The 26,713-nt window shown below is 41.3% G+C and overlaps 2 protein-coding genes across 2 annotated transcripts; both read right to left on the bottom strand.

Moving 5' to 3' along the window:
* Positions 1-3,411: 3,411 nt before the first annotated feature.
* tm9sf2 (transmembrane 9 superfamily member 2) lies at positions 3,412-20,398 on the bottom strand. The gene is made up of 17 exons (XM_085800856.1): positions 20,194-20,398; positions 17,211-17,278; positions 16,706-16,799; positions 14,888-15,015; positions 13,893-14,022; positions 13,067-13,191; positions 10,633-10,744; positions 9,760-9,839; positions 9,353-9,461; positions 8,608-8,740; positions 7,565-7,684; positions 6,821-6,878; positions 6,581-6,740; positions 6,309-6,460; positions 4,674-4,785; positions 4,190-4,361; positions 3,412-3,960 (listed from the first exon to the last, which is right to left on the bottom strand). The coding sequence occupies exons 1-17, from the start codon at positions 20,308-20,310 to the stop codon at positions 3,893-3,895; spliced, it is 1,938 nt and encodes a 645-aa protein (XP_085656982.1). The 5' UTR covers positions 20,311-20,398; the 3' UTR covers positions 3,412-3,892.
* Positions 20,399-21,713: 1,315 nt separating this feature from the next.
* Positions 21,714-25,901, bottom strand: LOC146973873 (uncharacterized). Its single transcript, XM_085799046.1, has 2 exons — positions 25,633-25,901; positions 21,714-23,065 (listed from the first exon to the last, which is right to left on the bottom strand). Exons 1-2 carry the CDS (start codon positions 25,835-25,837, stop codon positions 21,876-21,878), a joined length of 1,395 nt encoding a protein of 464 aa, XP_085655172.1. The 5' UTR covers positions 25,838-25,901; the 3' UTR covers positions 21,714-21,875.
* Positions 25,902-26,713: the final 812 nt, after the last annotated feature.

Raw genomic sequence — 26,713 nt, 5'->3', positions numbered from 1 at the left:
TGCAGGTTTAGCATGAGCAAAAGCTGTGCAAAACTTGGAGAATCTGTCCCTTGATGTCCATCAGATGAACCTTGCAAACCTTGCCTTCAAACTAATTAAAATTTATACAGACTGATTGGTTCATTGTGAAACATTTATTTATTGATGTAAATGTGTTTTCTGTACATAGGCTATGCTCCTAGGCAGCGCTGCTCTTTCTGTCCAATAACACACATGAAGCTTAAAAATGCCATAGGTTACATAAAACATATTAAGCAGCAATATGTATTTAAAAGATGTTCAAGCAAACAGTTCGGTTCACGGTTTTGTGGTCATGGTTTTCGGTTCGGTTTGGTTTACTTTGATCGTTGGGAAAATCAATCATGTCTTGTATATTCAGGTTAAAACTGAAAGAATGAGGCAGTCTGACATCTGATCCATCATTGTGACAGTCTGAGGTTAAAAGTAGGTGAGATTCTGGCTGCAAGAGAGGAGACATAGTTCCAACATGTTTTAATTTATTGGGCAAAGAAAGTTATCTAACAAATGCTAAGAACAATTAGATATTCACTGAAATATATAACCTATATTTATTAATTGTGGTTCTTACAAAAAATGTATCTTATAAAATATAAAAGCTAAAATGTCTCTTGCTCTGCCCCTTTAATTAGTGCATACTAAATAATTTAACTTTAGCCTACTACTTTTACAACCACATTATTTACCAGCAACATAAAGTGAAACAGAGGCAGAGGTTTTCCTGCCACAGTCAGTCAACCTCCTCCTCTTCCTCCTGCTGCACAGGTCGCGCTGGAGCTAGTCTCGCTCGCCAGACCCTCCTCCAGAGGAGACACTGGAGCTAATAAATGCTAAACGCGCTAATCGCTAATTGGCCGCGATCGCGATCATCACACACACGCGGTCCCATACAGCAGAGCAGACCTATACAACGCTGCTGGCGCATCTTCTTGCTCCGACTCTTTCACTCGCCATGCTCAAAAAGTCGCGTTAGTTAGTCTGTATGAAAAGTGAAGCTTCAGGTGTTTTGCTGGACAGAAGAGGAGCGCTGCCACCACTCGTTGTCATCCAGATAAGGTGCATGCGCCTTAAAGAAACAGGTGCATTGCTTCGCTTCGCTTCGCCTCGCCGGACCCCCCCCCTCCTCTCTCAATTTTTTTTTTATTGCGGATTTATTTTATTTTTTTTACAGTCTATGATTTACACGAATCACACAAATGACCAATTTGGGATCCAAAACGGCGAATTTCGCCGAAAGGTGACAAGTTTGCACCCCTGAATATTGGGACTACGGAGAAACTAGCTTCCTGCTATAACCCGGCATATGTACATGTTCTTATGTCAATTACTGTGCACTGTCCAATTCAAATATCGGTAAACAAATGAATAAATAAATCAATGCTTTCAGAGCATGAGACATCTGTTTTCTGTGGAACTCTGTTGCTGTGGTTTATGATGCATCAGGCATCTGTCTGATAGCCTTACATTGGTCTTTGTCTCGCCCTCTTTTATTGATTTAGCAGGCTTCATTTTGTTTTTCTTGCATCTGGACTGCAAAGTTTAAACTACATTCCACAGAGGGTGTAGCCTCTACTATCAGGGTTCACTACTGACCCATGTGGGAGTATCACTTGATTTAAAGTCTGTCTGTCCTGTGTAGGTCCATGATGAAAGTCTAACAGACTGAAAGCAAAATAAAGTGTGTGAAGAGATTTGTAAACATAAACCTTTATTGAACTAGTGTCTGGAGCCAAGCAGCCTCTCTGTTCTGTATGTCACTGTTTTGGTCACTTATACAGTTCCTTCGTTTCTATCAGCTTTCTATCAAAAGCCAACCTAAAATAGCATTGATGTTTTCTCTAATAGAAGCTTAATGGATATTTAAAATCCATAAAACATAAAGAATTAAATCAGAACTGAAGCCTGTGACGAGTGGACAAACGGACACACACTGCTGCGTTCACATAGTATTGCGTCATTTGTTGTTCACAGCAGAGATAGATCAAACACTATGGAGCATTATGGAGGTTGTCATACTGTAACTGGCATGTAGCTCAGCAGAGGATCCAGCTATTGTATCTCATGTCTTAACAGAAATGGAAAACATTACACAATCTTCTGAGGGAACTGGAGATCACAAAGCACTTGTGACAAAATGTAAAGTAGGTTTTACTGGAAGGAGCCTGAGGAACGGCACAATGTAAAACTTTGCACAGATTTAGATTTGAAGATTTGGCTCCGTCTTAAAATACCTGTACACACAGACAGAGAGATGCAGCTTTCAACCAGGGTGCGTTTTGTTTGTGCGCTATGCTACACAAACGAATGACAAGAGGTAACCATCAGCTGATAGAGAGAAGGTTCTTAAATTCATATAAAGTATATTCATTCATGTACATCATCTAAAGAATCATTCAGAAATTCAGGTGTGGTGTTAATGTGAACCAGGTAAAAAAGTACCTAGTACCTAGAGCACTGTTAAAGGGATACGCCAACATTCTTTTGGTCTTGCCTCACTCCCGAGTCCATGACCAGCAGATAGACACCATCCTTTTGACTGTGCGTGCAGTAACAAGAGAGATGGGGCAGAGCTGGTGCACCGCTAATTAGCTTAGCTCAAATGCTGGAAATGCATAGGTAGTGTTAGCCTGCCTCATACCCGAGCTGAAATCAGCAGTCAGAAGCTGATTTAATTTAAGCTCTAAACTCTGTAAATATATCACTTTATCGACATTTCAAACATTTTTAGGCGAGAAAGTAGCCGTTTAGATCAGCAGTGTGTCGTTAATTTGTCTAAATACCAGCTGTTTACAATTTTGTTCGGATGAATTCGGCGCTATTCAAGCTAGCCGTTGTGACCAACGCACTTTCGGTTACTTTCACAAAATAAAACACCCGTTGCCCTTTACATACAGAAAACCACGACGATAGAATTTGTGCTTTTACTTTGAAATAGGAAGCTAACCTACCCTCGATGTAGCTAGCTTGAACCAAAATAAACCGTCTTTGCTTGAACCCTCCGTTACCGGCATTTGACCGTTCAAGATGCCTTACCGGAGAGTTTTGTCAGCTCTGAGACGAAGATCGGCCCGCCAGGTTTCGGTTTAGAGTTGCTGAAGAGTTTCTCTGATGACTTTAGGTGGAGGCAGGCTAACACTACCTATTCACTTCCAGCGTTTGAGCTAAGCTAATTAGCGGTGCGCCAGCTCTGCCCGTATAGTCGAAAGGATGGTGTCTATCTCCTTGTCATGGACTCGGTAGTGAGGCAAGACACGAAAAAAAAAGTTGGCATATCCCTTTAAATAACTGGATCCATAAAAGTAGTTGTACCATTAAAATACTCATCCCAACATCGATCACAGATCAGTATATCTTGCTCAAAGATGTGTTCTGCACAAATCATGTGGAAATATAATTTAAAACAGTAACAGGGGTAGATTTTATTTCAACACTGGCGAGGAAGTAGCTGTTAGGAGACAGACCACTACAGCTTTATTCTCGGACTACAGCTGCAAACATAAAGTGCGGGAATTGTAAAACCAAACTAAATTGCATGACAGGACAGAACCATTGGACAATCCAGCTGCATCTTATCTCTACATGTCAGAAACCAGTACGGTGGGGGGGCGGGGGGGCGTACAGGTATAATTCATTCGTTCAGATTATATGCACATCGATACTGTATGTACAAAATTACATCCCAGTGTACACATGGTCACACAAAAACAGTTTAGGCACACAAAGCAAACTGTCATCTGTCCGAGGCGGAGTCATCTCAGAAGAAATGAAACAAGGAGGTGAATGATATTCAGTTTAGTGTCAGTACTGGATGTTTGGAAGGTTGATGGGACAAAGCAAACGTCCAGCCAGAAAGAGTCTGTTGTGTTTGGATCCTTCAGTCCACTTTGACCACACTGTAGATCTTGGTAACGAACCAGAAACAGGCAAAGAAGCCGATTGTACCTAAAGGAGAGAGAAAACACACCTTTAATTCAGCACTTTGTAACATTTGTTTTGAAAGGTACTATATAAATAAAGATTATTATTATTATTATTATTATTATTATTATTATTATTATTATTATAGCAACATTGAAAATCTAATTCCTCACAGTAAAATTCCGTCCTCTAACCTGAAACCTTTCTAAGATAAGCAGCTGTGTAGCGATGTGCATCAGACTGATGTACATACCAGTGAATAGGAAAAAGATGAGAGCCATGATGGTGGTGTATCCAAAGTACAGGATGGTGCTGGCCAGTCCTGTGATCTGCAGCTTGGAGAAGAAGTAATGAATGGCGTAGACCAGGAAGTAGACCGCAGTGAAGCCGCTGGTCAGGAAGGAGCGCCATTGCCAATGGTAGTCCTGTGAGGAAGAGGAGGAGGAGGAGGAGGGAGACACAGGCTGTGGTGAGATGACTGGGAGGAAGGTTTGTAAGTGACTGAACCGAGGTAACAGTCAGTGCGGCAGATGCCCTCCAGACTTGTAAGAGGATTTCCCTCCATTGAAGAACAGATGCAGCCTCATTTATTTTCCCAACAAAGTGCTTTTAGGTATAAAACTGGTTAAATTTAAAGGGATAGTTTATCTTTTTTGAAGTGGGGTTTTATGAGCTACAAATGCCCATTTAGTACACTAGATGCACTAGATGCAGTAGAAAGGCCTCTCAGTGTTTACCTCAGCACACAGGTGGAAGTAACAGAGCAGGATGGTGGCCTCAGAGCAGGTGATGACCAGGATGATGAAGACCAGGAAGAGGAAGCCAAACATATAATACATTTGATGGGACCTGGAGGAAGAGAGCAGACATGTTATTAGAATTACCATCACATCTCTCTCTATAACAGACAGTTAAACGCATATGCACGCACACACAACTCTCCATATGCACACACCCTAACACACACACACACACCGATAACATTTACAGCTTTTTCTCATTAATATAATTTCCTATATATACCTGTATTCCTTTTCTCCCTCCGTCATGTTTGATGTTTTACTGCTTTTTGGTTTGTTTTTTACATTGCATGTGATGTATAAATGTCTTACCTGAATTCTGAATTCTCATGACATTAAGTTTGGTCATACTGGCTTATGGTTTAATGACAGCTGGCAAGAAGTACCCCCCCCCCTCCTCTCTTTCTCTTTTTAAGTTTCTCTTTCTGTCGGTAAATACTCATCTGTTCAATAATGACATCACACTGATCCATCTCACTGAATCAATACTCAGTACATTCTACATAAAGCTCAACACTTAATCAATAATTTCTGTGTGAGGAGAAAAAAAAAAGACACCAGACCATTATCAATGTGTACATGTCTGTCTGAACAGACACTTCAGAATGATATGAACAGTCTGGTCTGCCAGCTGACACAAGATAAAGACGAGTGAGTGTAAAATTAATGTGCACAAAAAGCCTCTACCGCATGACAGTAAATGTGCATTCACACAGCACTTTTCTAATCTTCAAGACCAATCAAAGCGCTTTGCACTACAGGTCACAAACATCCATTCACACACACACACACACACACACACACACACACACACACACACACCTCACACACACACACACACACACACACACACACACACACACACACACACACACACACACACACACCAGTGATGCATTGAAGGAAATTTAGGGTTCAATATCTTGCCTATGGAGTCTTCAACATGTGGACTGGAGGAGTCACACATGGCAGCATTGACCCTTTGATAAATGGACAACCTGGTCTACATCCTGACCAACAGCCACCTCATCAATGGAACAGTTTTTTTCAGTAAAAGACAAGTGCAGAAATAACCATTTCAACTCAAATTCCATGTCTGAGTTGGGGTATCTGCCAGAATAATTGTCTGTTTTTTTGGCATATCATGCAGAACTAGTATCAAACTATAACCTGGGCAGTTTGTAATGTTCTTGCTCGACATTGAAGAGAGACTGTATGACACAAATGTTAAACAGATTTTACATAAATCCTTCATTCTGTCCTATTCGTTCTCAAATATGTAAATCAATATCTGTTGTTCTGTTGTATATAGATTTCTTCTCATTTATAAATGATAGTGTGCTGTCTGTGTGCTCTATTGTTTTGATGTGTTCTCTTCTTGTCTCATGTTTTGGTTCAATATAAACTTTATACTTTTGTTTTAGAGGTGACTGTACAATGGCAATAAAGTCTATCTAATCTAATCTAATCTAATCTAATCTAACCTTTTAATAACTTTATCAGGAATTAATAGGTCATAATTTAAAAAACACACACAGCTTTGTAGACTTAATTCACATGTTTCCTTCTCACCAGATGGAGTTTAGTATGAAGAAGAGCTGAATAAATATACATCCAAAGGGAAGAATTCCTCCCATGACGATCCCGGGGAAAGGTTTTGTGTAGAATGACTGCTCTGGGATTTGACGAGGAATCTGATTGGTCCGTACTGGGTGCTCGATACCCTGAAATAATCAGTCAAAGCAGAGAGAGAGAGAGTGTGAGACTTTCAGGTAGGTACAGCCAGAAACAGTGGTGTACTGGACATGAGCGCAGGGACGGCATGTGTGTTTATATTCACTTACTGCTTTCTTGAAGCCGAAGTACGCGCCTATAAATGTAAGTGGTACTGAGATACAGAACCATAGAGCCAATATGGCCACCAGGGTCCCAAAGGGCATGGCTGCTGAGGAGCCCTCCCCCCACAGAATGAGGTTCATCACAAAGAAATCTGCAAACACCACCCTGTGCAGAGACAGCAGGGATGTTAGACCAGGAAGAGGACACGTTCTGTTCATTATCTGATGAAACGTCAAGAGTCTCACCCAGGACAGAGGAAGGCTGTCAGCAAAACGTTGGTCTTCCACTTCTCCCCCCCAAAAGCTACATGTTAACCAATGAAGAAGAAGAAGAAGAAGAAGAAGAAGAAAGAGGTTACTTTTACAATTACTGTCAAAAATGTCATGTTTTGTTGTCCAACGAAAATTCATCAAAGGGATAGTTCAACATTTTGGCAAATTGGCCCATTGCCATAATCCCTATAGTCATAGCAGTAGGTTTGTTACCTTCAATTGTTGGTGCAAGCTATTTTTAGTGGAGCAGAGCCGTGAGCTGCTTAGAGCTACGCTACGGAGGCTCATGGGATTTCTTGGTTTCCCTCAGCAAATACACAATCCAACAACTCCAAAACACTCTTGTGGACAAATTGTGACCTGCGCATTCACAACAACTCCAACTCGTAACGTTCTGTTAGTATCTCATAGCATGGTGAATGTGCAGGTCACAACTTGTCCACCAGAGCGTTTTGAAGTTGTTGGATTGTGTATTTGATGAGTTTGATGAGGGAAACCAAGAAATCCCATGAGCCTCCATATCTTAGCTCTGAGCAGCTTGTGGCTCTGCTCCGCCGTTCTAAAAATAGCTTGCATCGATAATTAAAGGTAACTAACCTACTCCTAAGACTATAGTGATTATGGCAATCGGCCAATTTACCAAAATGTTGAACTATCCCTTTAAAATATTAAATATTATATTATCTGATTATTGAAAAAATTACAATTTTCTCTTACATTTATAGAGACGGGCAGCCACGTATCCAGCAGGAGTCCCCAGAAGAACCCAGAGGACGACAGCACACGTCATCAGGGCCCCGCGGTTCGCAGGGGAGAGGAACCCAAGACAGGCAAAGACTGGAGGAAGAGGTTCATCACATCACATTAACAATGACTGGAACAGAGAGGCAGGTACATGACATGACACCTCTTATATAACCTCATTCAAGTACTCAATCAAAACTGTTTCTTGTACCAGTCTATATACAGTAGATGTTCACTTCTGCTGCAACTGTGGATTTTAACACCAGAGTCTGTGAGGAGGATTAACTTCCCTCTGGAGGCAGCTTCAAGCAGCCAATCAAAGAAGGGCAGTGTTTGGTATTTCTGTGTTGGCTTCATTTCTCAGTCTCAGAGGCTGCTGCTTTGATGCAATAAGAAAGATTTGATAATATGATTGATGGTGATATATGTCAGGTTCTGAACAGCTGTCTACTGACCAACACTGAGAGTTCAGCATCAAAACTGACTTCTTTAAAGAATGTCTAGAGCCTCCCATCACCTGAATGTAAACCATGTGGACTGTACTCCATGATAGATAATATTCTATAAATTCTCGACATTCACACATCCCTGCGACTGCATTTACATCAAAGCAACAAACCTCTGCTTTTTAAAAATTCTGTTACGGTTTTTCTCAGTGACTTAGATGCAATTACGTAACTCACACATCTCTTAATGCTGTCAATGCATTTCTCATTACACTAAATCATCTGTGCCAAAGCCTTGCCAACAATTAAAACCTTGTTCACATGTGAAAACATGCAACGTGAGTCAGTCATTTCAACATTGGCACCAGTGATTTAAACCTTTCTACCAGAGCTTCAAGGCTCAAATGTTTTGATCGTTGACCTGACTGACTAGAAAAGAGAAAGAGATGTGCAGAAAAATTATACTGTGTGCGAGGAAATGATGAACTGTAACCTGCACTAAGAGTTGTGAGAATGGTGTTTCTGATGTGTAAACTGTTGTACATAATCATGAACAGAACAAACACATACAGAGGGTGACAAAGGTCATGATGAAGATCTGAGTTCCAGAGCCGAGGAAAACCGACAGGAGCATCCCCTTCCTGGGAGGTCGGAAAACATCTCCGTGGACCAACTTCCACCCAAACTCCTCCTGGGCGTCTTCCTGCAGAACGAGACAGAGGAGAGGTGAGATGTGTGTAACACAGCTAGACAATGTCAACACTCAAAACAGACTTCATCAACTATCATCTAATATTAGAAGACCTTTAAATATTGTATCTCCTCACACGTCCCAAGCTGCTGGAATGGTTAGATCTTTAGAGGCTTTGATCGGGTTGAATGGGATTATTTGTTTTCTGTTTGGGGAAAATTTGGTTTTGGGTCTAAATTTATTTGTTGGATACAACTTTTATACTCTGCCCCTTCCGCTTGTGTGACAACTAACTTTTAAAGGTCTGGATATTTCCCTCCATCAAGAGGAACCCGCCATGGTTGCCCAATGTCTCCCCTGCTTTTTACCAGAGCAACACAGTCTCCCTCCCTTTCCTATATAAAAAGAACTCAAAAGTTGATCCCTGCACCTTTCCAACCAGGGAATATGAAAGTGTTGTGTTTTGGTATGTTTATTGGGAAAAGTTGTGATATTACCTAGGCTGGAACAAATGAAAAATTTAATGAAAATGAATATTATTCCGAAAAAAAAAAAAAAACAGACTTCATCAGTGCTGTAATGATGAAGTCATCAGTCACAGAGTCTTCAGAGACAGGTACCTACCACAGAGTCCATCTGATTGTATCTGGCGATGTCTTTGTGCAGAGTCCTCAGCATGATCATCGCCACCATCCCAGACAAGAACAACACAATCACCAACGAGTTCATGATGCTGAGGAGAGAACACAGCCATTCACACACATCATGACTAACTCATACATATCATACACGTATACTGTGCACGGAGACAAGAGGTGAATTATTCTGACACTGTGGGAAATACAAAATCAAAATAATAACCAGCCTGACAACTGAGAGCTCAGAGGATCTAACATAACAGGTCCTCTCGTCTTACGTATATTAGTGTCAGCAGTCACAGGCTTGTCTCTACACGCTCTACAGATTTTAATGTGAAAAAAGTTACCACAGTGAGTTTGAACCGTTTGTGTGTGTGTGAACATGTGTGTTACCTGAACCACTGGATGTTGGTGTGAGGCATTGACTCCAGGATGTAGTCCCATCTAGACGCCCAGCGAATAGTCTTGTCCTCCTGCACACGCACACACAATAAATATAAGAACATATCCACTCCTGTTTACCTTGACACACAATAAAATCATCTGTTTAATCGCAATGAATAAAATATGACTTTAAAGGGATATTTAAACATTTTGGCAAATTTGCCTTTTGCCGTAAGCGAAGAGTAGGTTTATTACCTTTAATTGTCGGTGCAAACTGTTTTTAGATTGGCAGGACAGAGACGTGAGCTCAGCACGGTGTACGCTATTTCCACCTTTCCCTCATCAAACTCATCAAATACACAATCCATCAACTTCCAAACACTCTGGTGGACAAGTTGTGACCTGCACATTCACCACGCTATGAAATACTCACGTAACGTTACGAGATGGAGTCGTTTTCGAGGCAAATGCGTAGCCAGACAAGGCTGCTCGGCAGGATGACTTCAAAAGCGCAAGTAGTTCCGAGTGTTTGCTTCGTGTGTCGTGATGTTACATAATCATATGTTATTATCTCATAGTGTGGTGAATGTGCAGGTCACAACTTGTCCACCAGAGTGTTTTGGAGTTGTTGGATCGTGTATTTAGTTTGATGTGGGAAATGAGAAAGTACCATGAGCCTCCGTAGCGTTAGCTGCGCAGCTCATGTCTCTGCACCACCGATTGAAAAACAGCTTGCACCGACTGCTGTGACTATAGGGATTATGGCAATAGGCCAATTTGCCAAAATGTTTAAATATCCCTTTAAGATGACTGTAGCCCAGGTTGTCTTAGAGGCTCATAAAACACAACAGCATCAAACAAAAATAAACCTTTTGTACTCACCACAAAACTGACAGAATAGGTGTATGGGATCTTGAATTCTCCCGCGTGTTTGTTTTTCAAGAACTTTGGACCTCCAGAACAATCAGGACTGTCATCATTAGGATTTTCATAGCTGGACAGAGAAAGAGAGGGAGAAGTCAGTCAGTTACCAATTTACTAATTTTAATATTAAAGGGACAGTATGGGACTTTATTGGCTTTTTATTGACAAAAATCAAATATCGCTTTCATAAATACGTATTTCACTGAAGTGGAATCGCGCCCGCATACAAACGAGCGCTTTCTCGTACCTTAGAATGAGATGTTACAAGTCGTTACAAACATACAGGGGGGGGTTCACCGAACCTTCTCTGCCATGTTGAATCGCCATGTTTTACGTTCAGTGTCACCGTGGCTGTAAGTAACCACAAACTCGGGCCGCCGGAGCTTCTCGGCTCGGGGAGAAAGTTTTCCAGACAGCGCCTGTTAAAACTGTCACCACCGTGTAGCTAGTGTGAGGAAGGACGGAGGCACCGGTGTTGCCTTCAGGTGCAGTCAGACACCTGAATGACGCCGTGAGTGACGCGGTCGGCAAACCGACTGGATGTTATTTTACTCGACGAGAGAAAGCCGGTAAAACGTGGGTCAGGTAAACAATACGACATCGCCATGACAACATATTGTCACGCCTGTATTGTTTTGCCTCGTGCTGGCGGACCGTTTGTTTACATAGAGGCTTGTTTATCCTGATACATGCAGCGTGTGTTGTTTTTCTGACTTCTGCCCGAGTTTACGTAAACGCAACAGCAAGAATACGTGCCGACATGCAACCGCACCGCTAGATGGGGGTAAATGTCACATATTGTCCCTTTAAGATCTACATCATCAGAATACCAACTAATACACACTGTCATACAGTTTTCACATCAGGGTACAACATCAGAGCTATTAAAAGGTTCTAAAACCATGCTCAGCTAACAGCCTGGGGCCTCATTTATCATTGTGGATACACGTTTTTTTACACGCTCTTTCCCCCGTTTTGTGCGTACGCACTTTTCTCCGCCTAATTTGGGATCTATCGAACCAAAACCTGTTGGGAGAAAGTGCAGAAATTTACGACCAGTCTGACCATGGCGTACCGTGATTTACACGCTTTTTGAAGAACAGGAGGAATTGGCGACGCCGCTGCTTAGTCAGAGAACTGCAGTGAGGGAGAGAAGAGCGTGAAGTACACAGTGTTTCCCCTAGGATTTTTTGAAGTAGTGGTGGTGATGATGACCCCCTCTCACCCACCCCCACTCCTCACCACCGTTGACGCTCTATGAGCCCTATATAATGTAATGTATGTTTACGGCAAAACGGGTTGAGACACTTTTTCTTTTCTTTGGGGGGGGGGGGGCATACCGTAGGGGCATAAAGCCGGGTTTCCACCGAATAAACAATTTTTTTTGTTTGTTTGATATGTCAGAGTTATGGAGCTGTCCATCATACCGACGCAGGACTGCACCACCCCACCCACCCCCGCTTTACATGCAGAGCAAGCGACTCAGTTTTTTCCCCTGTGCATTTACACTAGTTTGCTCTTAAATACTGGCTTTATAAAACGAATTTCGTTTTCTTTTGATATCATATTTATATTTTCCCCCTGCATGTGCATGTGAAGTAGCCAGACTGGACACACACACAGCGCAGCAAGCCCAATAATGTCGGCGCAAATCGGTGAATTCTCTGTTCGTCCAATGAATGAAGGTGGTGGTTACAAGTACAAAATGAGAAAACATGATCGATATTTTTTGTGTGAATAATATTTATTGTATTTAACAAAACGGGGTGCTGCCCAACATCATTTTAGGAAAAGTCACAGACTGGTGGACTTCAATGTTTTAGAATGTTTCAAAGTAGCCTAATAGTAACTGGTAGTGGAAAACCTGCTTTAAATTATTTGTGACATAATCTAAAATTATTCTTCTTTCTGCTCTCATTTAGATTTGGGAGTTTTTTGTTGTTATTGTAGCCTTTCAATGCAAGATGATTTTTCTGACTGATATTGCCGTGTTACCATGTATCTCGCGTCCGTCTGTTGTCTTCACCGTCTTCCACTGACGTCATTCCACACGTTTCCAGAGTGCACATGGCTACTTAATATGCACGTGCTGATTTGCATTGACCATATATGGTTGTGTGGGGCCGTTTAGCAGGCGGGATATGAGGCGTGTTCACATCCGCACTTTTCTTGGGTCCGGTGTGATTTATCAATGGAAATTGCGGGCAGCTGTGCGTACGCACAGTTTGATAGATCTGAAAAGGGTGTAAATATTTTGGGTGTACGCCATTTTTGGCTTTTCGTCGTACGTCAAAATTTAGTAGCACTTTTACACCCTGTTTGATAAATGAGGCCCCTGGTATCTACATGTTGTCTGTATCTCTGCGTATGAGCTCAAACTAACAGGCTGTACCTTTTGGGTTCAATCTTGGCAGCAACCAGTCGAGCTCCGAGCTGTTCGTGCTCAACAACATGGTAGTGGATGGTGATGTCCACGTGGTTAAAGATGTAAAAGGCGTCTTTTTCATTAAAGTTAGACTGGAAAACAAAAAACAACACAAAAGTTTAAATCATAAACAGGACATTTCTGTTCTGACATCCTCTCAGTAAAAATACAATTAAATAAGAATACAATGAATGAAAATAAAAATAACTTTGTTTTTCATTAACAGAGCCTTCAAGCAAAATGAGAATATATCAGATATAAACAAGCTTCACATATATATTTAGCCTAGTTAAAACTGTCACCACTGTGTAGTGTGAGGAAGGAGGGAGGCACTGGTGTTGCATTCAGGTGCAGTCAGGCAGACGGCCGTCGGCAAACCAACCGGATGTCATTTTACTCCATGAGAGAAAGACGGTAAAACGTGGGTCAGGTAAACAATACGACATCACCATGACAACATATTGTCACGCCTGTATTGTTTTGCCTCGTGCTGGCGAACCACTTGTTTACATAGACGTTTGTTTATCCTGTTACTTGCAGCGTCTGTTGTCTGTCTGACGTCTGCCCGATTTCACGTGAATGCAACATCAAGAATACTTTTCAATATGCAACCGCACCGCTAGATGGGGGGAATTCCTACAGATTATACCTTTAAGACCTTTGTCTTAAAGGTATAGGTATATATATAATGAAACCCTTTTAAGGACTTGGAACAGCGTGTCTGTATTTTTAAGAGGGTTATGTTTGTGTGTTTGTGTGTTTGTGTTCATGTTTGTGTATGTGAGCCACTCACATTGACCACGCAGGCATCTTTAGGCCGACCTCCTTCTGTGACGTAACAGCCAATAGGGAAACCAGGATTACAGAACTTCTGCCCATCTTCAACATCATAGCACCAGGTGACCGGCATGTTATCCACAATCCTACACACACACACACACACACACACACACACACACAACAACAGACCATGAAACAAAAGCATGTTGCTTACTTATGGACACAGCAGATGTGGTGTGATCCCAGTAAAAGTCTTTGCACACTCTAGTCTGTTTTTCTCGAATGCATTTTTCTGACAAAAATGGTTACACACAGACGCCTCACACACAGAGTCCAAGTTGTTTTATTCCTAAGCGTTTTTATTTTCTGTTCCAAACTTCAGAAAGGCAGATGAAAGTCATGGGGCAGTGAGGATGATTTATGGTCCTCTCACTCCTCTCAAAATAAGTTGTCCATCCAATCAGCTTCAACCTTGAAACAGCCTCGAAACACTGATTTGAGTGGTCAGAAAGGCTTTTTACAGATGCATAAAAGACAGAAAATCAAACCTGTTCTGACACTTTAATGACAGACGATATAATGTATAGACATGATCGACACAACATGAGGTCAAATTTATTTTTAAACATGCTGCAATTTGGGACGGAAAAAAAAAACAGACTTGGTATGCAAAGCCTTAATCCTTCCCTTTATTGTGTTGTAGATAGAATTTTTAATTGGGTCAGATAACAGAGTGAGAGTTGGGCTTGTTTGCTTCAGTCTTCCTCACAGATCCTCTAAGACTCAAACTAAACCTGTGATGGACTGAGAGCTGACATTGTTGATCTTCATTCTTAATTTTTGGAATTGTAAAGGAAGAGGCGTAAAGGAAGAGGCGAAAACTCAAGGAGCTTATCAGGTGCCTCCACCTATAGTTAACAATAAAATATAGTATAATACTAAAGAAAACAAAATATACAAATGAGCAATCAGAAATATATAGATGATAGAAATAAATGAAAAACATACCAGTGGTGCTGGTAGTTGAGTAGCATGCCTTTCTTCAGGAAGTCCAGTTTGGCTTTGTCTGTTTGGGTGTTGGTGTCGTAGGTCCTGGTGCACACCTTCTGACACACTGCAAGCTTCTTAAACTCAAACTGACACAAACACACACACAGTGTTAACATGTTGTTTTCACTGTGGCTCATACAATAAAACATATTTTTGTCAGGTTGAAATGCTATACGTTCAGAAGTTTCTATGTATCCTATTATGACCAGTCCCATTAAGGTCCGGTTGGTTTCATACCTTGTCAATAAGGCTGTGTATCACCTCAATACAAAGACTGGAGGCAACTTTTAGCCACTGTCTCCTGAGGTTTAAACGACTGCAGTCTGACTCACCTGACTTGACAGACAATGTGCTACATATTAGTTAGTTAGCTCACAGAGAGTAAACTGACCTCAGTCAAGCTGAACACCAGTGTTCTTCTCATTAGGACTGGGTGTTGCCATGGATTCGCTGGATTGATTCAATTTCAGTTCATCTATAAACAGGTAGTCACAGCTTCTTCTTGCACATGTTGCATATAGATTAACTTTAATTCAGCTCTACACAACTTTTAAGCAATTAAAGATTTCTCTCTCTGTGCAACGGGCAGCTATCTGACAGATTTAAGGTGCGATGGCACTGTGTGTGTGGCTGATGTATAGAAATCAACCTGTAGACCGTTTCATTTGTTCTTATTACTTCTATGCTTGCTCTCTGCAGAGGTTCTGTTGAGTTGTCTGCCCCTAGGGTTTGTGATAGGTGTGTAATATTGCACAGAGTGTGTGGTGTGCTGCCAGACCGGCTTCCCACAGCATATGAAACACATGCATCTGTCTGCTTGCTTCACACATACCAAGGATGTTTCTCCCACTGGTTCATCATGCGTGAATGATTAGTGATGAAGTCACTATTGTTCGATCCTGACACTTCTATTTGACGGTTTGACCAACTTCCGGTTGTGACTTCCAGGATGGATTGGACCTAGTATGGCGGCGCCCTTGGCCCTGCAGACGGGTACTCTTGCTTGACTCTGACGTTTAATATGTACATATAGAATATATTGTAAAGATTTGCCTTATGATGACACAGCATTACTTGCTAGTTCAAATAAAGGCCAGTGGTGGTTAAGCTTCTGCTTTTCTTCAAATCATCAAATGTTTGCATAGTAGTTCCTACTGTAGCAGGAACTACACACACACACAAGTGTGTGCACATCCATGCACATCACCAAAATAGCTTCACAATTTAATTAGTTAAGATCAAAATGAGGCCAAGGATGATGGTGGGTCTGTGTTAAACCAGTACAGGTTTTTTGTAATTACTTGCTTCTAGTCAACTATTATCTTAAAAGTGTTTTATCTTATTCTATTTGTTGTATTGATGGTCCCTGTTATCTTTGTTGATATTGTATATTTCTGTGTTCTAACTTTAGTGCTTGATTATTTTGCTGTGCAAAGTTGTTTGTCTTGTCTTTTAAACATACCCCAGGATAAATAGTCTTCACTATGGTGATGACTAATGGGGTACACAATAAACAAATAAACAATAAACTAGTAGTTCTGACTTCCTATTAATTCTAAATATATAGGCCTATATTAGTATTGGTACTAATATAGAAATGATGTAGTAATGACAACTGAATGCCAACATGATGACAGGCATTGGGAGTGGTGTGGTCCCATCAGCTGTCTTAGTTTATTATTATTCTGTTCTCTACTGTGGGAGCTTTTGTGTAACAGGCCTAGACATGTGTGAGCTGCTCCCCAGTCACTAAAACATCCACAGCAACTCTTGTACCTTGTACGGCGAAGGCTCGATTCTCTCCCCAAAAAGGACCTGGCCCAGATTCTCTGACGGACGCTTCATTGTCTTCTCTGAGCAGAAGTCAAACCTGCACAAAAAAGTAGAGGACTGCTCAGAAAACTTTATTCTCCCTGACATACTGGGCTCCAGTGTTACTACTTCTGTGTGTCCAAAGAAAAAACACCATGTGTAAATATAGAACTGACAAAATGAAGTATTTTTGATTGTTTGTTTTTTATCTCAATCTATGTAAATAAAGGCATGATAAAAATATTTCAATTCAAAATGACCTGACAGTCTCTTTCAGAAAACAGACCCTGGGGACTCTGCACTGTCATAGCTTGTTTACTTGATGACTATTTGCATAAAACTCAACTGAACTGCAACAATAACTGCTGTTGGATGTGGCTGAGCAAATATTAGATGAAATAAGTTCTGATGGCTGAAGGAGAATGTGAGAAATCCTCCTAAAGAAACAACAGTCAGTCAGATTACTCACGCTGTATATTCATAGGGCAGAACAGACTCCACTGAATCCAGCCTGTTCACAAACAGCTCGATGGTCGACTAGAACAAAACAAAACAGACACATATGTATTAGAAGAGAATCTACCTTTTTTTCTTGATAATGTCAAATACACTTTACTTATTTCCTCAGTCAAAAATAAATTAATCTAAAGGGGATCATTTCTCCTTGTGGGGACTGGCTGTTTTCTGGGGATGGAGGTTCCTGCAGCAGACGTAGGGGAAAGATGAATCATGGAGAAATACAGACTTTTCACTGAAGAAGAGGATAAACCAGTTCATGGAGAAGTTGGTTGTGGCAGTGCAGCGGTTATTTAGAACTAGTCCATGCTGAGGTTCAAACTGAATATCAGGGATCACTATGAGACGTTAATAAGTGATGACAGATGAAACCAGCTCAGACAACATGGCTGCAAACAAAGCAAATTCCTACAACTTGTTCACTAATAAAAAAAGAATGCAGTCAGCTGGAAGATGGTGTTAGGTACAACTATATAATATCATAATATTGCTATGCTAAATCCTCCCCCATAAAGTTTAGTTGTTCCAGGAAGGGGGGTTCATTTGTTTTTGAATTACAGTGGAGATTAATCAACACCTAAACATCTGAAACAATTCTACTGTTCCTTGCTTGCAGTTTATTTTTATTTTTTTTGCAGTGCACCATATGTGGAGTTGGACAGTCCCTGCCTGGTCTGAACCACCTCTAGACTGGACAAGCTGGTTAAGCTGGGTCCTTGAGGAATCTGAACTCACTCAGCACTGATGAGAAGAGATACTGTATGTGCTGTATAGCTGCAGGACATGAAATGACATTCATTCATCTTTTATTGTTTCAAACGTTAGTTTGATCACAAATTAACTACAGGTAAAAGCCAGTGAATTAGAATATTTTGAAAAACTTGATTTATTTCAGTAATTGCATTCAAAAGGTGTAACTTGTACATTATATTTATTCATTGCACACAGACTGATGCATTCAAATGTTTATTTCATTTAATTTTGATGATTTGAAGTGGCAACAAATGAAAATCCAAAATTCCGTGTGTCACAAAATTAGAATATTACTTAAGGCTAATACAAAAAAGGGATTTTTAGAAATGTTGGCCAACTGAAAAGTATGAAAATGAAAAATATGAGCATGTACAATACTCAATACTTGGTTGGAGCTCCTTTTGCCTCAATTACTGCGTTAATGCGGCGTGGCATGGAGTCGATGAGTTTTTGGCACTGCTCAGGTGTTATGAGAGCCCAGGTTGCTCTGATAGTGGCCTTCAACTCTTCTGCGTTTTTGGGTCTGGCATTCTGCATCTTCCTTTTCACAATACCCCACAGATTTTCTATGGGGCTAAGGTCAGGGGAGTTGGCTGGCCAATTTAGAACAGAAATACCATGGTCCGTAAACCAGGCACGGGTAGATTTTGCGCTGTGTGCAGGCGCCAAGTCCTGTTGGAACTTGAAATCTCCATCTCCATAGAGCAGGTCAGCAGCAGGAAGCATGAAGTGCTCTAAAACTTGCTGGTATACGGCTGCGTTGACCCTGGATCTCAGGAAACAGAGTGGACCGACATCAGCATGACATGGCACCCCAAACCATCACTGATGGTGGAAACTTTACACTTTACTTTACACTTTACACTTTCCTGAGATCCAGGGTCAACGCAGCCGTATACCAGCAAGTTTTAGAGCACCTCATGCTTCCTGCTGCTGACCTGCTCTATGGAGATGGAGATTTCAAGTTCCAACAGGACTTGGCGCCTGCACACAGCGCAAAATCTACCCGTGCCTGGTTTACGGACCATGGTATTTCTGTTCTAAATTGGCCAGCCAACTCCCCTGACCTTAGCCCCATAGAAAATCTGTGGGGTATTGTGAAAAGGAAGATGCAGAATGCCAGACCCAAAAACGCAGAAGAGTTGAAGGCCACTATCAGAGCAACCTGGGCTCTCATAACACCTGAGCAGTGCCAGAAACTCATCGACTCCATGCCACGCCGCATTAACGCAGTAATTGAGGCAAAAGGAGCTCCAACCAAGTATTGAGTATTGTACATGCTCATATTTTTCATTTTCATACTTTTCAGTTGGCCAACATTTCTAAAAATCCCTTTTTTGTATTAGCCTTAAGTAATATTCTAATTTTGTGACACACGGAATTTTGGATTTTCATTTGTTGCCACTTCAAATCATCAAAATTAAATGAAATAAACATTTGAATGCATCAGTCTGTGTGCAATGAATAAATATAATGTACAAGTTACACCTTTTGAATGCAATTACTGAAATAAATCAAGTTTTTCAAAATATTCTAATTCACTGGCTTTTACCTGTAGACATTAATAACTGATAGTAATGCTTAACAAAGTAGGCTCCCATCTCTGGTTTAGCAACCAATCGATCTGAACTTTTTGTGTGTTTCATGTTCAGAAAAGAATTCTTGCACTGGTTCCTGTCTCACAGGTTGTTGTTTTTTTAGTGAAGAACTGATATTTCCAGCTCTACTCTAGTTTTACAACCAGGCTCCTGACATCTCCAACTGTCGCTGCCATCCTACATCATGTTTATCACTTCATTCATGTCTCTCCCCCTCCACATCATCTCAGAGTGAACACAGCTAGTTGACAGCCAGCTTGCTGACCCAGGTTAACCTTATCACCAAACTATCTGAATCGTTTTACAGGCTTCAGTCTCCCACTAACAGTTCGATATCAAGACTGGTGAAGTTATTAAGAGCCGTTTACACACAGCTAGCCTATTAGCACGCTATCCGTGGACGATTCCTTGCTGTGTGTTGGTTGTGGCTAACGCTGCTAACATTACAGATGTTTGTAGACCTCCTCTCTCGTACACACCACTCTTTGTCAAACTGTTTACTGGGTGCACTCTGAATCGGCCATTCGGTTACTTTGTGAGGACACCTGGGGGCTGTTAGGAGTGAGTGACCTGTGACATGTTTACCTTGCAGTCTGGAACTTGGTCTTTCCCCGGCTCACAGAAGCTGACAGGGGCCAGACCTGGGAGGTAGAAGCCGGCCGCTCGAGCCAGCAGCGCCGCTCCGAGTATCCACAGCACCATGTTCACCCCGGCCGGCACTTAGCTACAGATTCACGGTTGTTTTCCACCTCTCCGCGTCCCTCTCTGCATCTGATAACCAGGATTCAGACCAGAGCAGAGCCACCAAGTTCCGCTTCTGCAGCAGGCAGACACGTCACAGGCGGAAACCGGAAGTTCCATTTGGTGAAGCAAAGCATTGTGGGATCATAAAACTACAGTCTTTGATAAAACCTTTACAGTCTATGGATAAAACCAGATATTCAATAAACCATGGACATAACCACCTATTTATTTGTGTATTAATAATATGAGTACCGTAGTAGTAGTCAGTGATGGGAATAACAACGGCGCTACTTTTTTCAGTAACGAGTAATGAAAACGTTACTCCGTTTCCCCCATTATAACGCCGTTATCGTTACTGACAAATGTGCCGTTACTTGAGTCAAGAAGTCCCGTCACAAAATAAAACACTCGTTAAAGTGTACGTTATGTTACTCAGTATTCCTCCGCACAAGAGTGAGTCGGATAGTTCCAGATAAACGGGAGGTTAGGGCTGGTTAGGGAGCTGAGTCCAAGTAATTTGACATATTTGAGCATTTTATAAAAAAGTAACACAATAGTTACTTTTCATGGTAATTAGTTACTTTTCTAATGTAGTTATTCAGCTACCAAATGAGTTACTTTTTGGGAAAAGTAGCTGGTAACAATAACTCATTACTTTTTAAAAGTAGGAAATTTAACTATTGCATTACCTTTTTATAAAATTCTCAAATGTGTCAAATTACTTGAACTCGCCCCACCTTTAACTCCCTAACCTCCTGTTTATCTGGAACCATAGATATGATCTGGAACTAACCAACTCACCCAGTATTCCTCCACACAAGCAGGCTCTGCAACGTTGAATACCGAGTGAGTTGGTTAGTTCCAGATAAACTGCTTTTTTACAACTAGTTGATGGACTGACAAAAAAGTGTACATAACGCATACTTCAATAGGTTAATTATTTTGTGACGAGACTTCTTGAGTTAAGTAACGGTACATTTTATTGTCTGTAACTGTAACAGCCTTACAACATGGAAACATTAACTTTTTTGATAACGCATTACTGAAAGTAGCACCATTATTTTATAACACCGTTATTCCCATCACTGGATGTTATTGTGGGGTGCCTGTCCTGCATAATGATGACAGACTTGAGTGTAAGTCAAGAATCTGTAAAAGACAGTACGGTACATGCACATAAGTTGTTTGAAACTTCAAACCACACGTTTGAAAATGTCAAGTTGGAAATGCAGCAACTGTGTACAGGAAATAACTAAACAAAAGAGGGAAACAGAAAAGAACATAGTATATGTTTAAAGTGTTTTTTTATCTAATACAGGCCACACACTGTGTGCCTTACACATGCTTGCGTAATGAAAACAAACACAAAGCAAAAGTGTTCCAAAATATGTAAAAAAGTATATACAGACATGGACAAAATTGACAAATTCAAGTAACAAAAGTATGAATTTATCAGTGTCAGCCATTGTGTAAACCCTTCTTTAATGTTCAGTGTCAGCAATTGTGTAAAGTTTCTTTAATGTTTAGCCTAAAGGAACAATTGAGGGAGCCAAATTGGTCAGTGCACAGCACACATGGACCATTTTGTCTAGCGGCGTTAGACCTTTTGGATGCTCAGCTTCACACATTTCAATTCCTGCTGTTCTTTGAAGTATGGTGTACCGATTTCCAGCCTCGCCAATGACACTCTTCACATAGATCCGTACTGATGCTAGTCCTTGTGTGGACTCCAACTCCATGGGATCCAGTTGGTTTTTCCCTTTGGTAAAGGCTTGGATCTGAAGCTCAGCATTGTACGGACCAACTGGATCTGCCACAGTAAAGCTTCTATCAGCCAATATCACATCACCTGGGTTTAGGTGATCTAAAAAACCACAATTCTCAGTTAAGTCTTTGTCTGATGTTCCGCCGCCCCAGCCTTTTGATATGAAAGACACTGTTCCTTGTGGTGTTATACCAATCAGATATTTCATGGTATGGCGATGTTTGTAATTTGAGTAGGCCTGTGCTCTCGCTCTTAGGTCTTTTGGCTTTTCGATACAAAACTCAAAGCAGTCAATAATACAAACGCATCTACCAAAGGCCTGTCTAAATACCGTGGGCATTGAGAACTGGAGGACTTCTCGGTCTGGCCAAAACACGAGTGCTGGGACGAGCCTTGCATGTAACACTTCGATGGTGTTCCAAAATGTTCCCCTGGCAGCTGAAATTGAGATCCGAAAAAGACAACTGAGCAATGAAATTGAAAGGTTCATTTTCAGCCTCATAAGAGTTAACAGAAGTTGCTGAAAGGGAGAGAGATGTGTACCAGTCTGTAGAAATGACATCACAAATGTTAAAACTACTTGTAGCTTGGCGTATGATGGGATTCCAGTCAATGTTTTCACTTTTTCATCACGACTCTCAAAAGCCAATTCATCAAATGTTCCTGATTTAATAATGTCTTTCAAACTTTGGTCGTCCTCTCTGAGCTCGTGACATTCTTTTAATAATCTTTCAAACTTTTCCTCCCATGGTCTGTCCTGACACTGTTGCTCATCCTCAGCAGGTGGCGCCGGCGCAGCAGCAGGCACTGATGACTGCTGTAGGAGGAGTGCTTCTTCTTGCTGCTTCTTCCTCTTCTTCGTCATGTATTTCTCTCTTTTCTTCTTTCTTGTTGGTATGAAGATAGATGGTACCCAGTCAGGGGACGTTGGGTCATCAGATTTGGCACCTATGATAAGAGAGAGTTAATGCGAACAAGTTAGAAAAAAATTGCTTGAATTTGAATTCATATTGAATGAGCATAACAAATAATTTTAGCACGGCTGTAGCAAGTTTAGCATCAGGCCCCGTCTCATTTTATTTATTTCCTGATAATGATCAGCTTGACAGACATTTACAGGGAATGAATAGCATTCCATCATAGAAACAGAGCCCACATGTGGATTCTGAGGAGGTGGTGGGACTGAGAAACTTCATAGGCAGCCAGAGCAAGAGCAGGCAGAGTACGAGCAGCAACAAATAGCAGAGTAGCCAGGAATTATCAGGAAAGCAGAGGATTTAATTAGCTAATTATTATCTTTCTCAGATGAGGAGAGCATTTGACTGATTAGGATCTGCCGAACTAGCTCTGCAAGCCTCACATCATATATTAGCAGTTCTTTAAAGGGATAGTTCACCCTAGAATGATATTTCGCTCATTATCTACTCACCCTCATGTTGACTAAGGGCTGGAAGAATTCTCAGAGTCCACCGTCCCTTCTCTGAGTTACAGGGGGTCTTGGCGTAGCAGTGCATTTCAATGCAACGGTTGTAAAGGGACACCAGAGCTCTTCGTAAAAAAACACACACAAAAAAACATCCAAATACCTCCATGATGCTCGTATGTAATGTCCGTCTTGTGCTGAAGCCCCAAATTGCGTAATTGTCCCGAAAAAAATTAAATAAGTCTATATTTTAAGCTTGTTTGTAGCGGAAGCTTCTCAAAGCTCCTCTTCCTGGTCCGTCCAAATCTCGCGTGATTTGCGCCGGCGTCAGTGCGGTTACTGCGAATCACGCGAGATTTGGACGGACCAGGAAGAGGAGCTTCGAGAAGCTTCCGCTACAAACAAGCTTAAAATGTAGACTTATTTAATTTTTTTCGGGACAATTACGCAATTTGGGGCTTCAGCACAAGACGGACATTACATACGAGCATCATGGAGGTATTTGGATGTTTTTTGGTGTGTGTTTTTTTACGAAGAGCTCTGGTGTCCCTTTGCAACCGTTATATGGACATGCACTGCTACGCCAAGACCCCCTGTAACTCAGAGAAGGGACGGTGGACTCTGAGAATTCTTCCAGCCCTTAGTCAACATGAGGGTGAGTAGATAATGAGCGAAATATCATTCTAGGGTGAACTATCCCTTTAAGGGAGAGATTAGTTAGGAATGATAATTATACTAATATTCAAACAGAAAATCATCATTTCCTTTCATTGTAACTTATTACAGCCCCAGTTTTAAAGGGATATTTCAACATTTTGGCGAATTTGCCCATTGTCATAATCCCTATAGTCTTGTTACCTTTAATTGTCGGTGCAAGCTGTTTTTAGAGATCAGCGGGGCAGAGATACGGGCTGCTAAGCTAATGCTACGGAGGCATATGGTATTTCCGGGTTTCCCTCATCAAACTCATCAAATACACAACCCAACAACTCCAAAACGCTCTTGTGGACAAGTTGTGACCTGTATCTTATGAGATAATAATGGAACGTTACGAGACAGAGTTGTTTTCAAAGTAATTTCATGCAAAGCCGCTGATGTGTGTTCCCGTTGGGGGCAGTATTTTGGCAAGCAGTCTCTTTTCGGCACGACAACGGCTTTGCATTTACCTCGAAAACAACTCTGTCTTGCAACGTTCCGTTATTATCTCATAGCGTGGTGAATGTGCAGGTCACAACTTGTCCATGAGAGCGTTTTGGAGTTGTTGGACTGTGTATTTGATGAGTTTGATGAGGGAAACCCGGAAATACCAGCATAGCTCTGAGTAGCTTGTGGTTCTGCTCCACCAATCTTAAAGTAGCTTGCACTGACAATTAAAGGCAACAAACCTACTCCTAAAACTAGCAGTGGTTGAAGCGGCCGCCCCGTGTGGAGGCTGCAGTCCTCGGCGCGGGCGTCCCCGGTTCAGGTCCCGCGTCGGGCAGACCTTTCCTGCATGTCGCTCCCTCTCTCTGCCTCCCCCTTTCCTGTCTATCTCACTGTGGGTTATCAAGTAAAGGCAAAAAAGCTATAAAAACTATTGGGATTATGGCAATGGGCGAATTTGCCAAAATGTTGAACTATCCCTTTAAGCAATGTAAAGGGATATCGCCTTTACTCGTTCGTGCTTTTATTTTGAAGGGTGTTGTAATACGCTCCAGGATGTGACGTATGGCGCATGCCCCGGGAAGTTTTGTTGCTTATTTGAGCGGTCAGAAGTAGGCTAATGGCCCAACCTGTTCCAGAAGTTTGACAATATGCATGAAAAACAAAGAGTATTATTCTATACACAAGTATAACATCTGGTCGTTGTGCTATTCAGCTGAATATGTGTGTAACAGGCCTTCCACATCCCTCCATTTGGAGTTATCCAAAGCATTCTTGATAGCTAACTAGCTAACAACAACCCATTAAAATCACTGTGGTCGGTCGTCTTGATACACGACAACAAACCACATCAAAACGCTTACGTAAAGATTTGATTAATGGCTAAAACTACGATAACTACTATACAGATATAGTTGTGTTTACCTGAATTTAGGCTTGAGCTACTTACCCGTGATGAAGTGTGCGCTGCAGATACGTGTGTATCCGGAGGGCTGCCATGGTTTGCCCTCCCCGTTGACCGTGCGCTTGATAGCGCTAATCCACAGGTTTCTCCTCTCTGGGTTGTCTTTACCGGCCGGGATACGATAAAAACATATCCCTGGCTTTTCTCCACGTCGATTTGTGCACCCAGTCGCACAACAACTGTCCGGCATTTTGGAGCGGCAGTGTGTCTCTCCAGTTTCAGCTTCGCCTGAACGGACGGACGGGAAGCGAGCAAAATGTTTGGCCCTCCAGGCCGTGACGTCACATATCAAACACAAAAGGGAAGAGAAAAAAACAAAACAAACACAAAAAAACATCATAGCTACATTAAATCAACCAGGATTAAACAATTGTTACGCTACTTTAGTCAAATCATTTTTGAACATTGAATAGAGGTCTTTAAGATACTCCACTACTATCTTATGATAACATTTGATATTTACACAGCTAAAGGTCATATTAAACATTACGAAAATGAATTAGCGTGGGCGTTTGCGAACGTTAGTTGCCGTTTTCTATCGATCTATGCCAAATCTCGTTATAGTGTGTTGTTGAGACAGAGACAGGTCTTAAACAAAGTTAATTTTCTCCAGATGTATTCGTCTGAAATTTGCTTTTGTAAATTAAACTTTTATCATTACATTGTAAGAACAATTGTTCATTAAGAAAACATTAAAGTAACAATGAATAATGACAACCCCGTTATTACACAAGTTTAAGAATGAAGAAGTTAGCCTTGAGAGTCCTGAAAGGTGCCTATAAATAAAATGCATTATTATTATTGAAGTGAGACGAATCCCCTGCACAGCCACAGTTCCTCAGGTGCTGGTGGGCAGCACGTAAAATAGATTGAGAAGAACGACCACCGCACACTGATAAGACTCTGCTGATACAATTTATTATGTGAACAAGCATAAAAATGTTTATGCTGTGTGGTTGGAGGGTTTGGGTTTAATAATTCTTCTCTATCTCTTCTGTTGGCTTTTGCCATAGCACTGTCAATAAGGGATTTGCCATGTCCCCTTTGTTGAAATCGTTCAGCCATT

This window comes from Trachurus japonicus, chromosome 15, assembly GCF_045865225.1.
Source record: "Trachurus japonicus isolate A0001 chromosome 15, Traja_1.0".
NCBI classification, from domain to species: domain Eukaryota; kingdom Metazoa; phylum Chordata; class Actinopteri; order Carangiformes; family Carangidae; genus Trachurus; species Trachurus japonicus.
This window is presented reverse-complemented; position numbering and strand designations above follow the sequence as displayed.

What these genes read in the sequence shown, in the direction of transcription:
- tm9sf2 (XM_085800856.1), bottom strand. Translation starts at nt 20,310, where the DNA reads ATGGTGCTGTGGATACTCGGAGCGGCGCTGCTGGCTCGAGCGGCCGGC. An exon ending in TCGAGCCTTCGCCGTACAAG is followed by an intron (nt 15,016 to 16,705) that starts GTACAAGAGTTG and finishes TGTTTGTGTCAG; the next exon opens with TTTGAGTTTAAGAAGCTTGC. An exon ending in ACAGCCTTCCTCTGTCCTGG is followed by an intron (nt 6,741 to 6,820) that starts GTGAGACTCTTG and finishes GTCTCTGCACAG; the next exon opens with GGTGGTGTTTGCAGATTTCT.
- LOC146973873 (XM_085799046.1), bottom strand. Translation starts at nt 25,837, where the DNA reads ATGCCGGACAGTTGTTGTGCGACTGGGTGCACAAATCGACGTGGAGAA. An exon ending in CAGCGCACACTTCATCACGG is followed by an intron (nt 23,066 to 25,632) that starts GTAAGTAGCTCA and finishes CTCTTATCATAG; the next exon opens with GTGCCAAATCTGATGACCCA.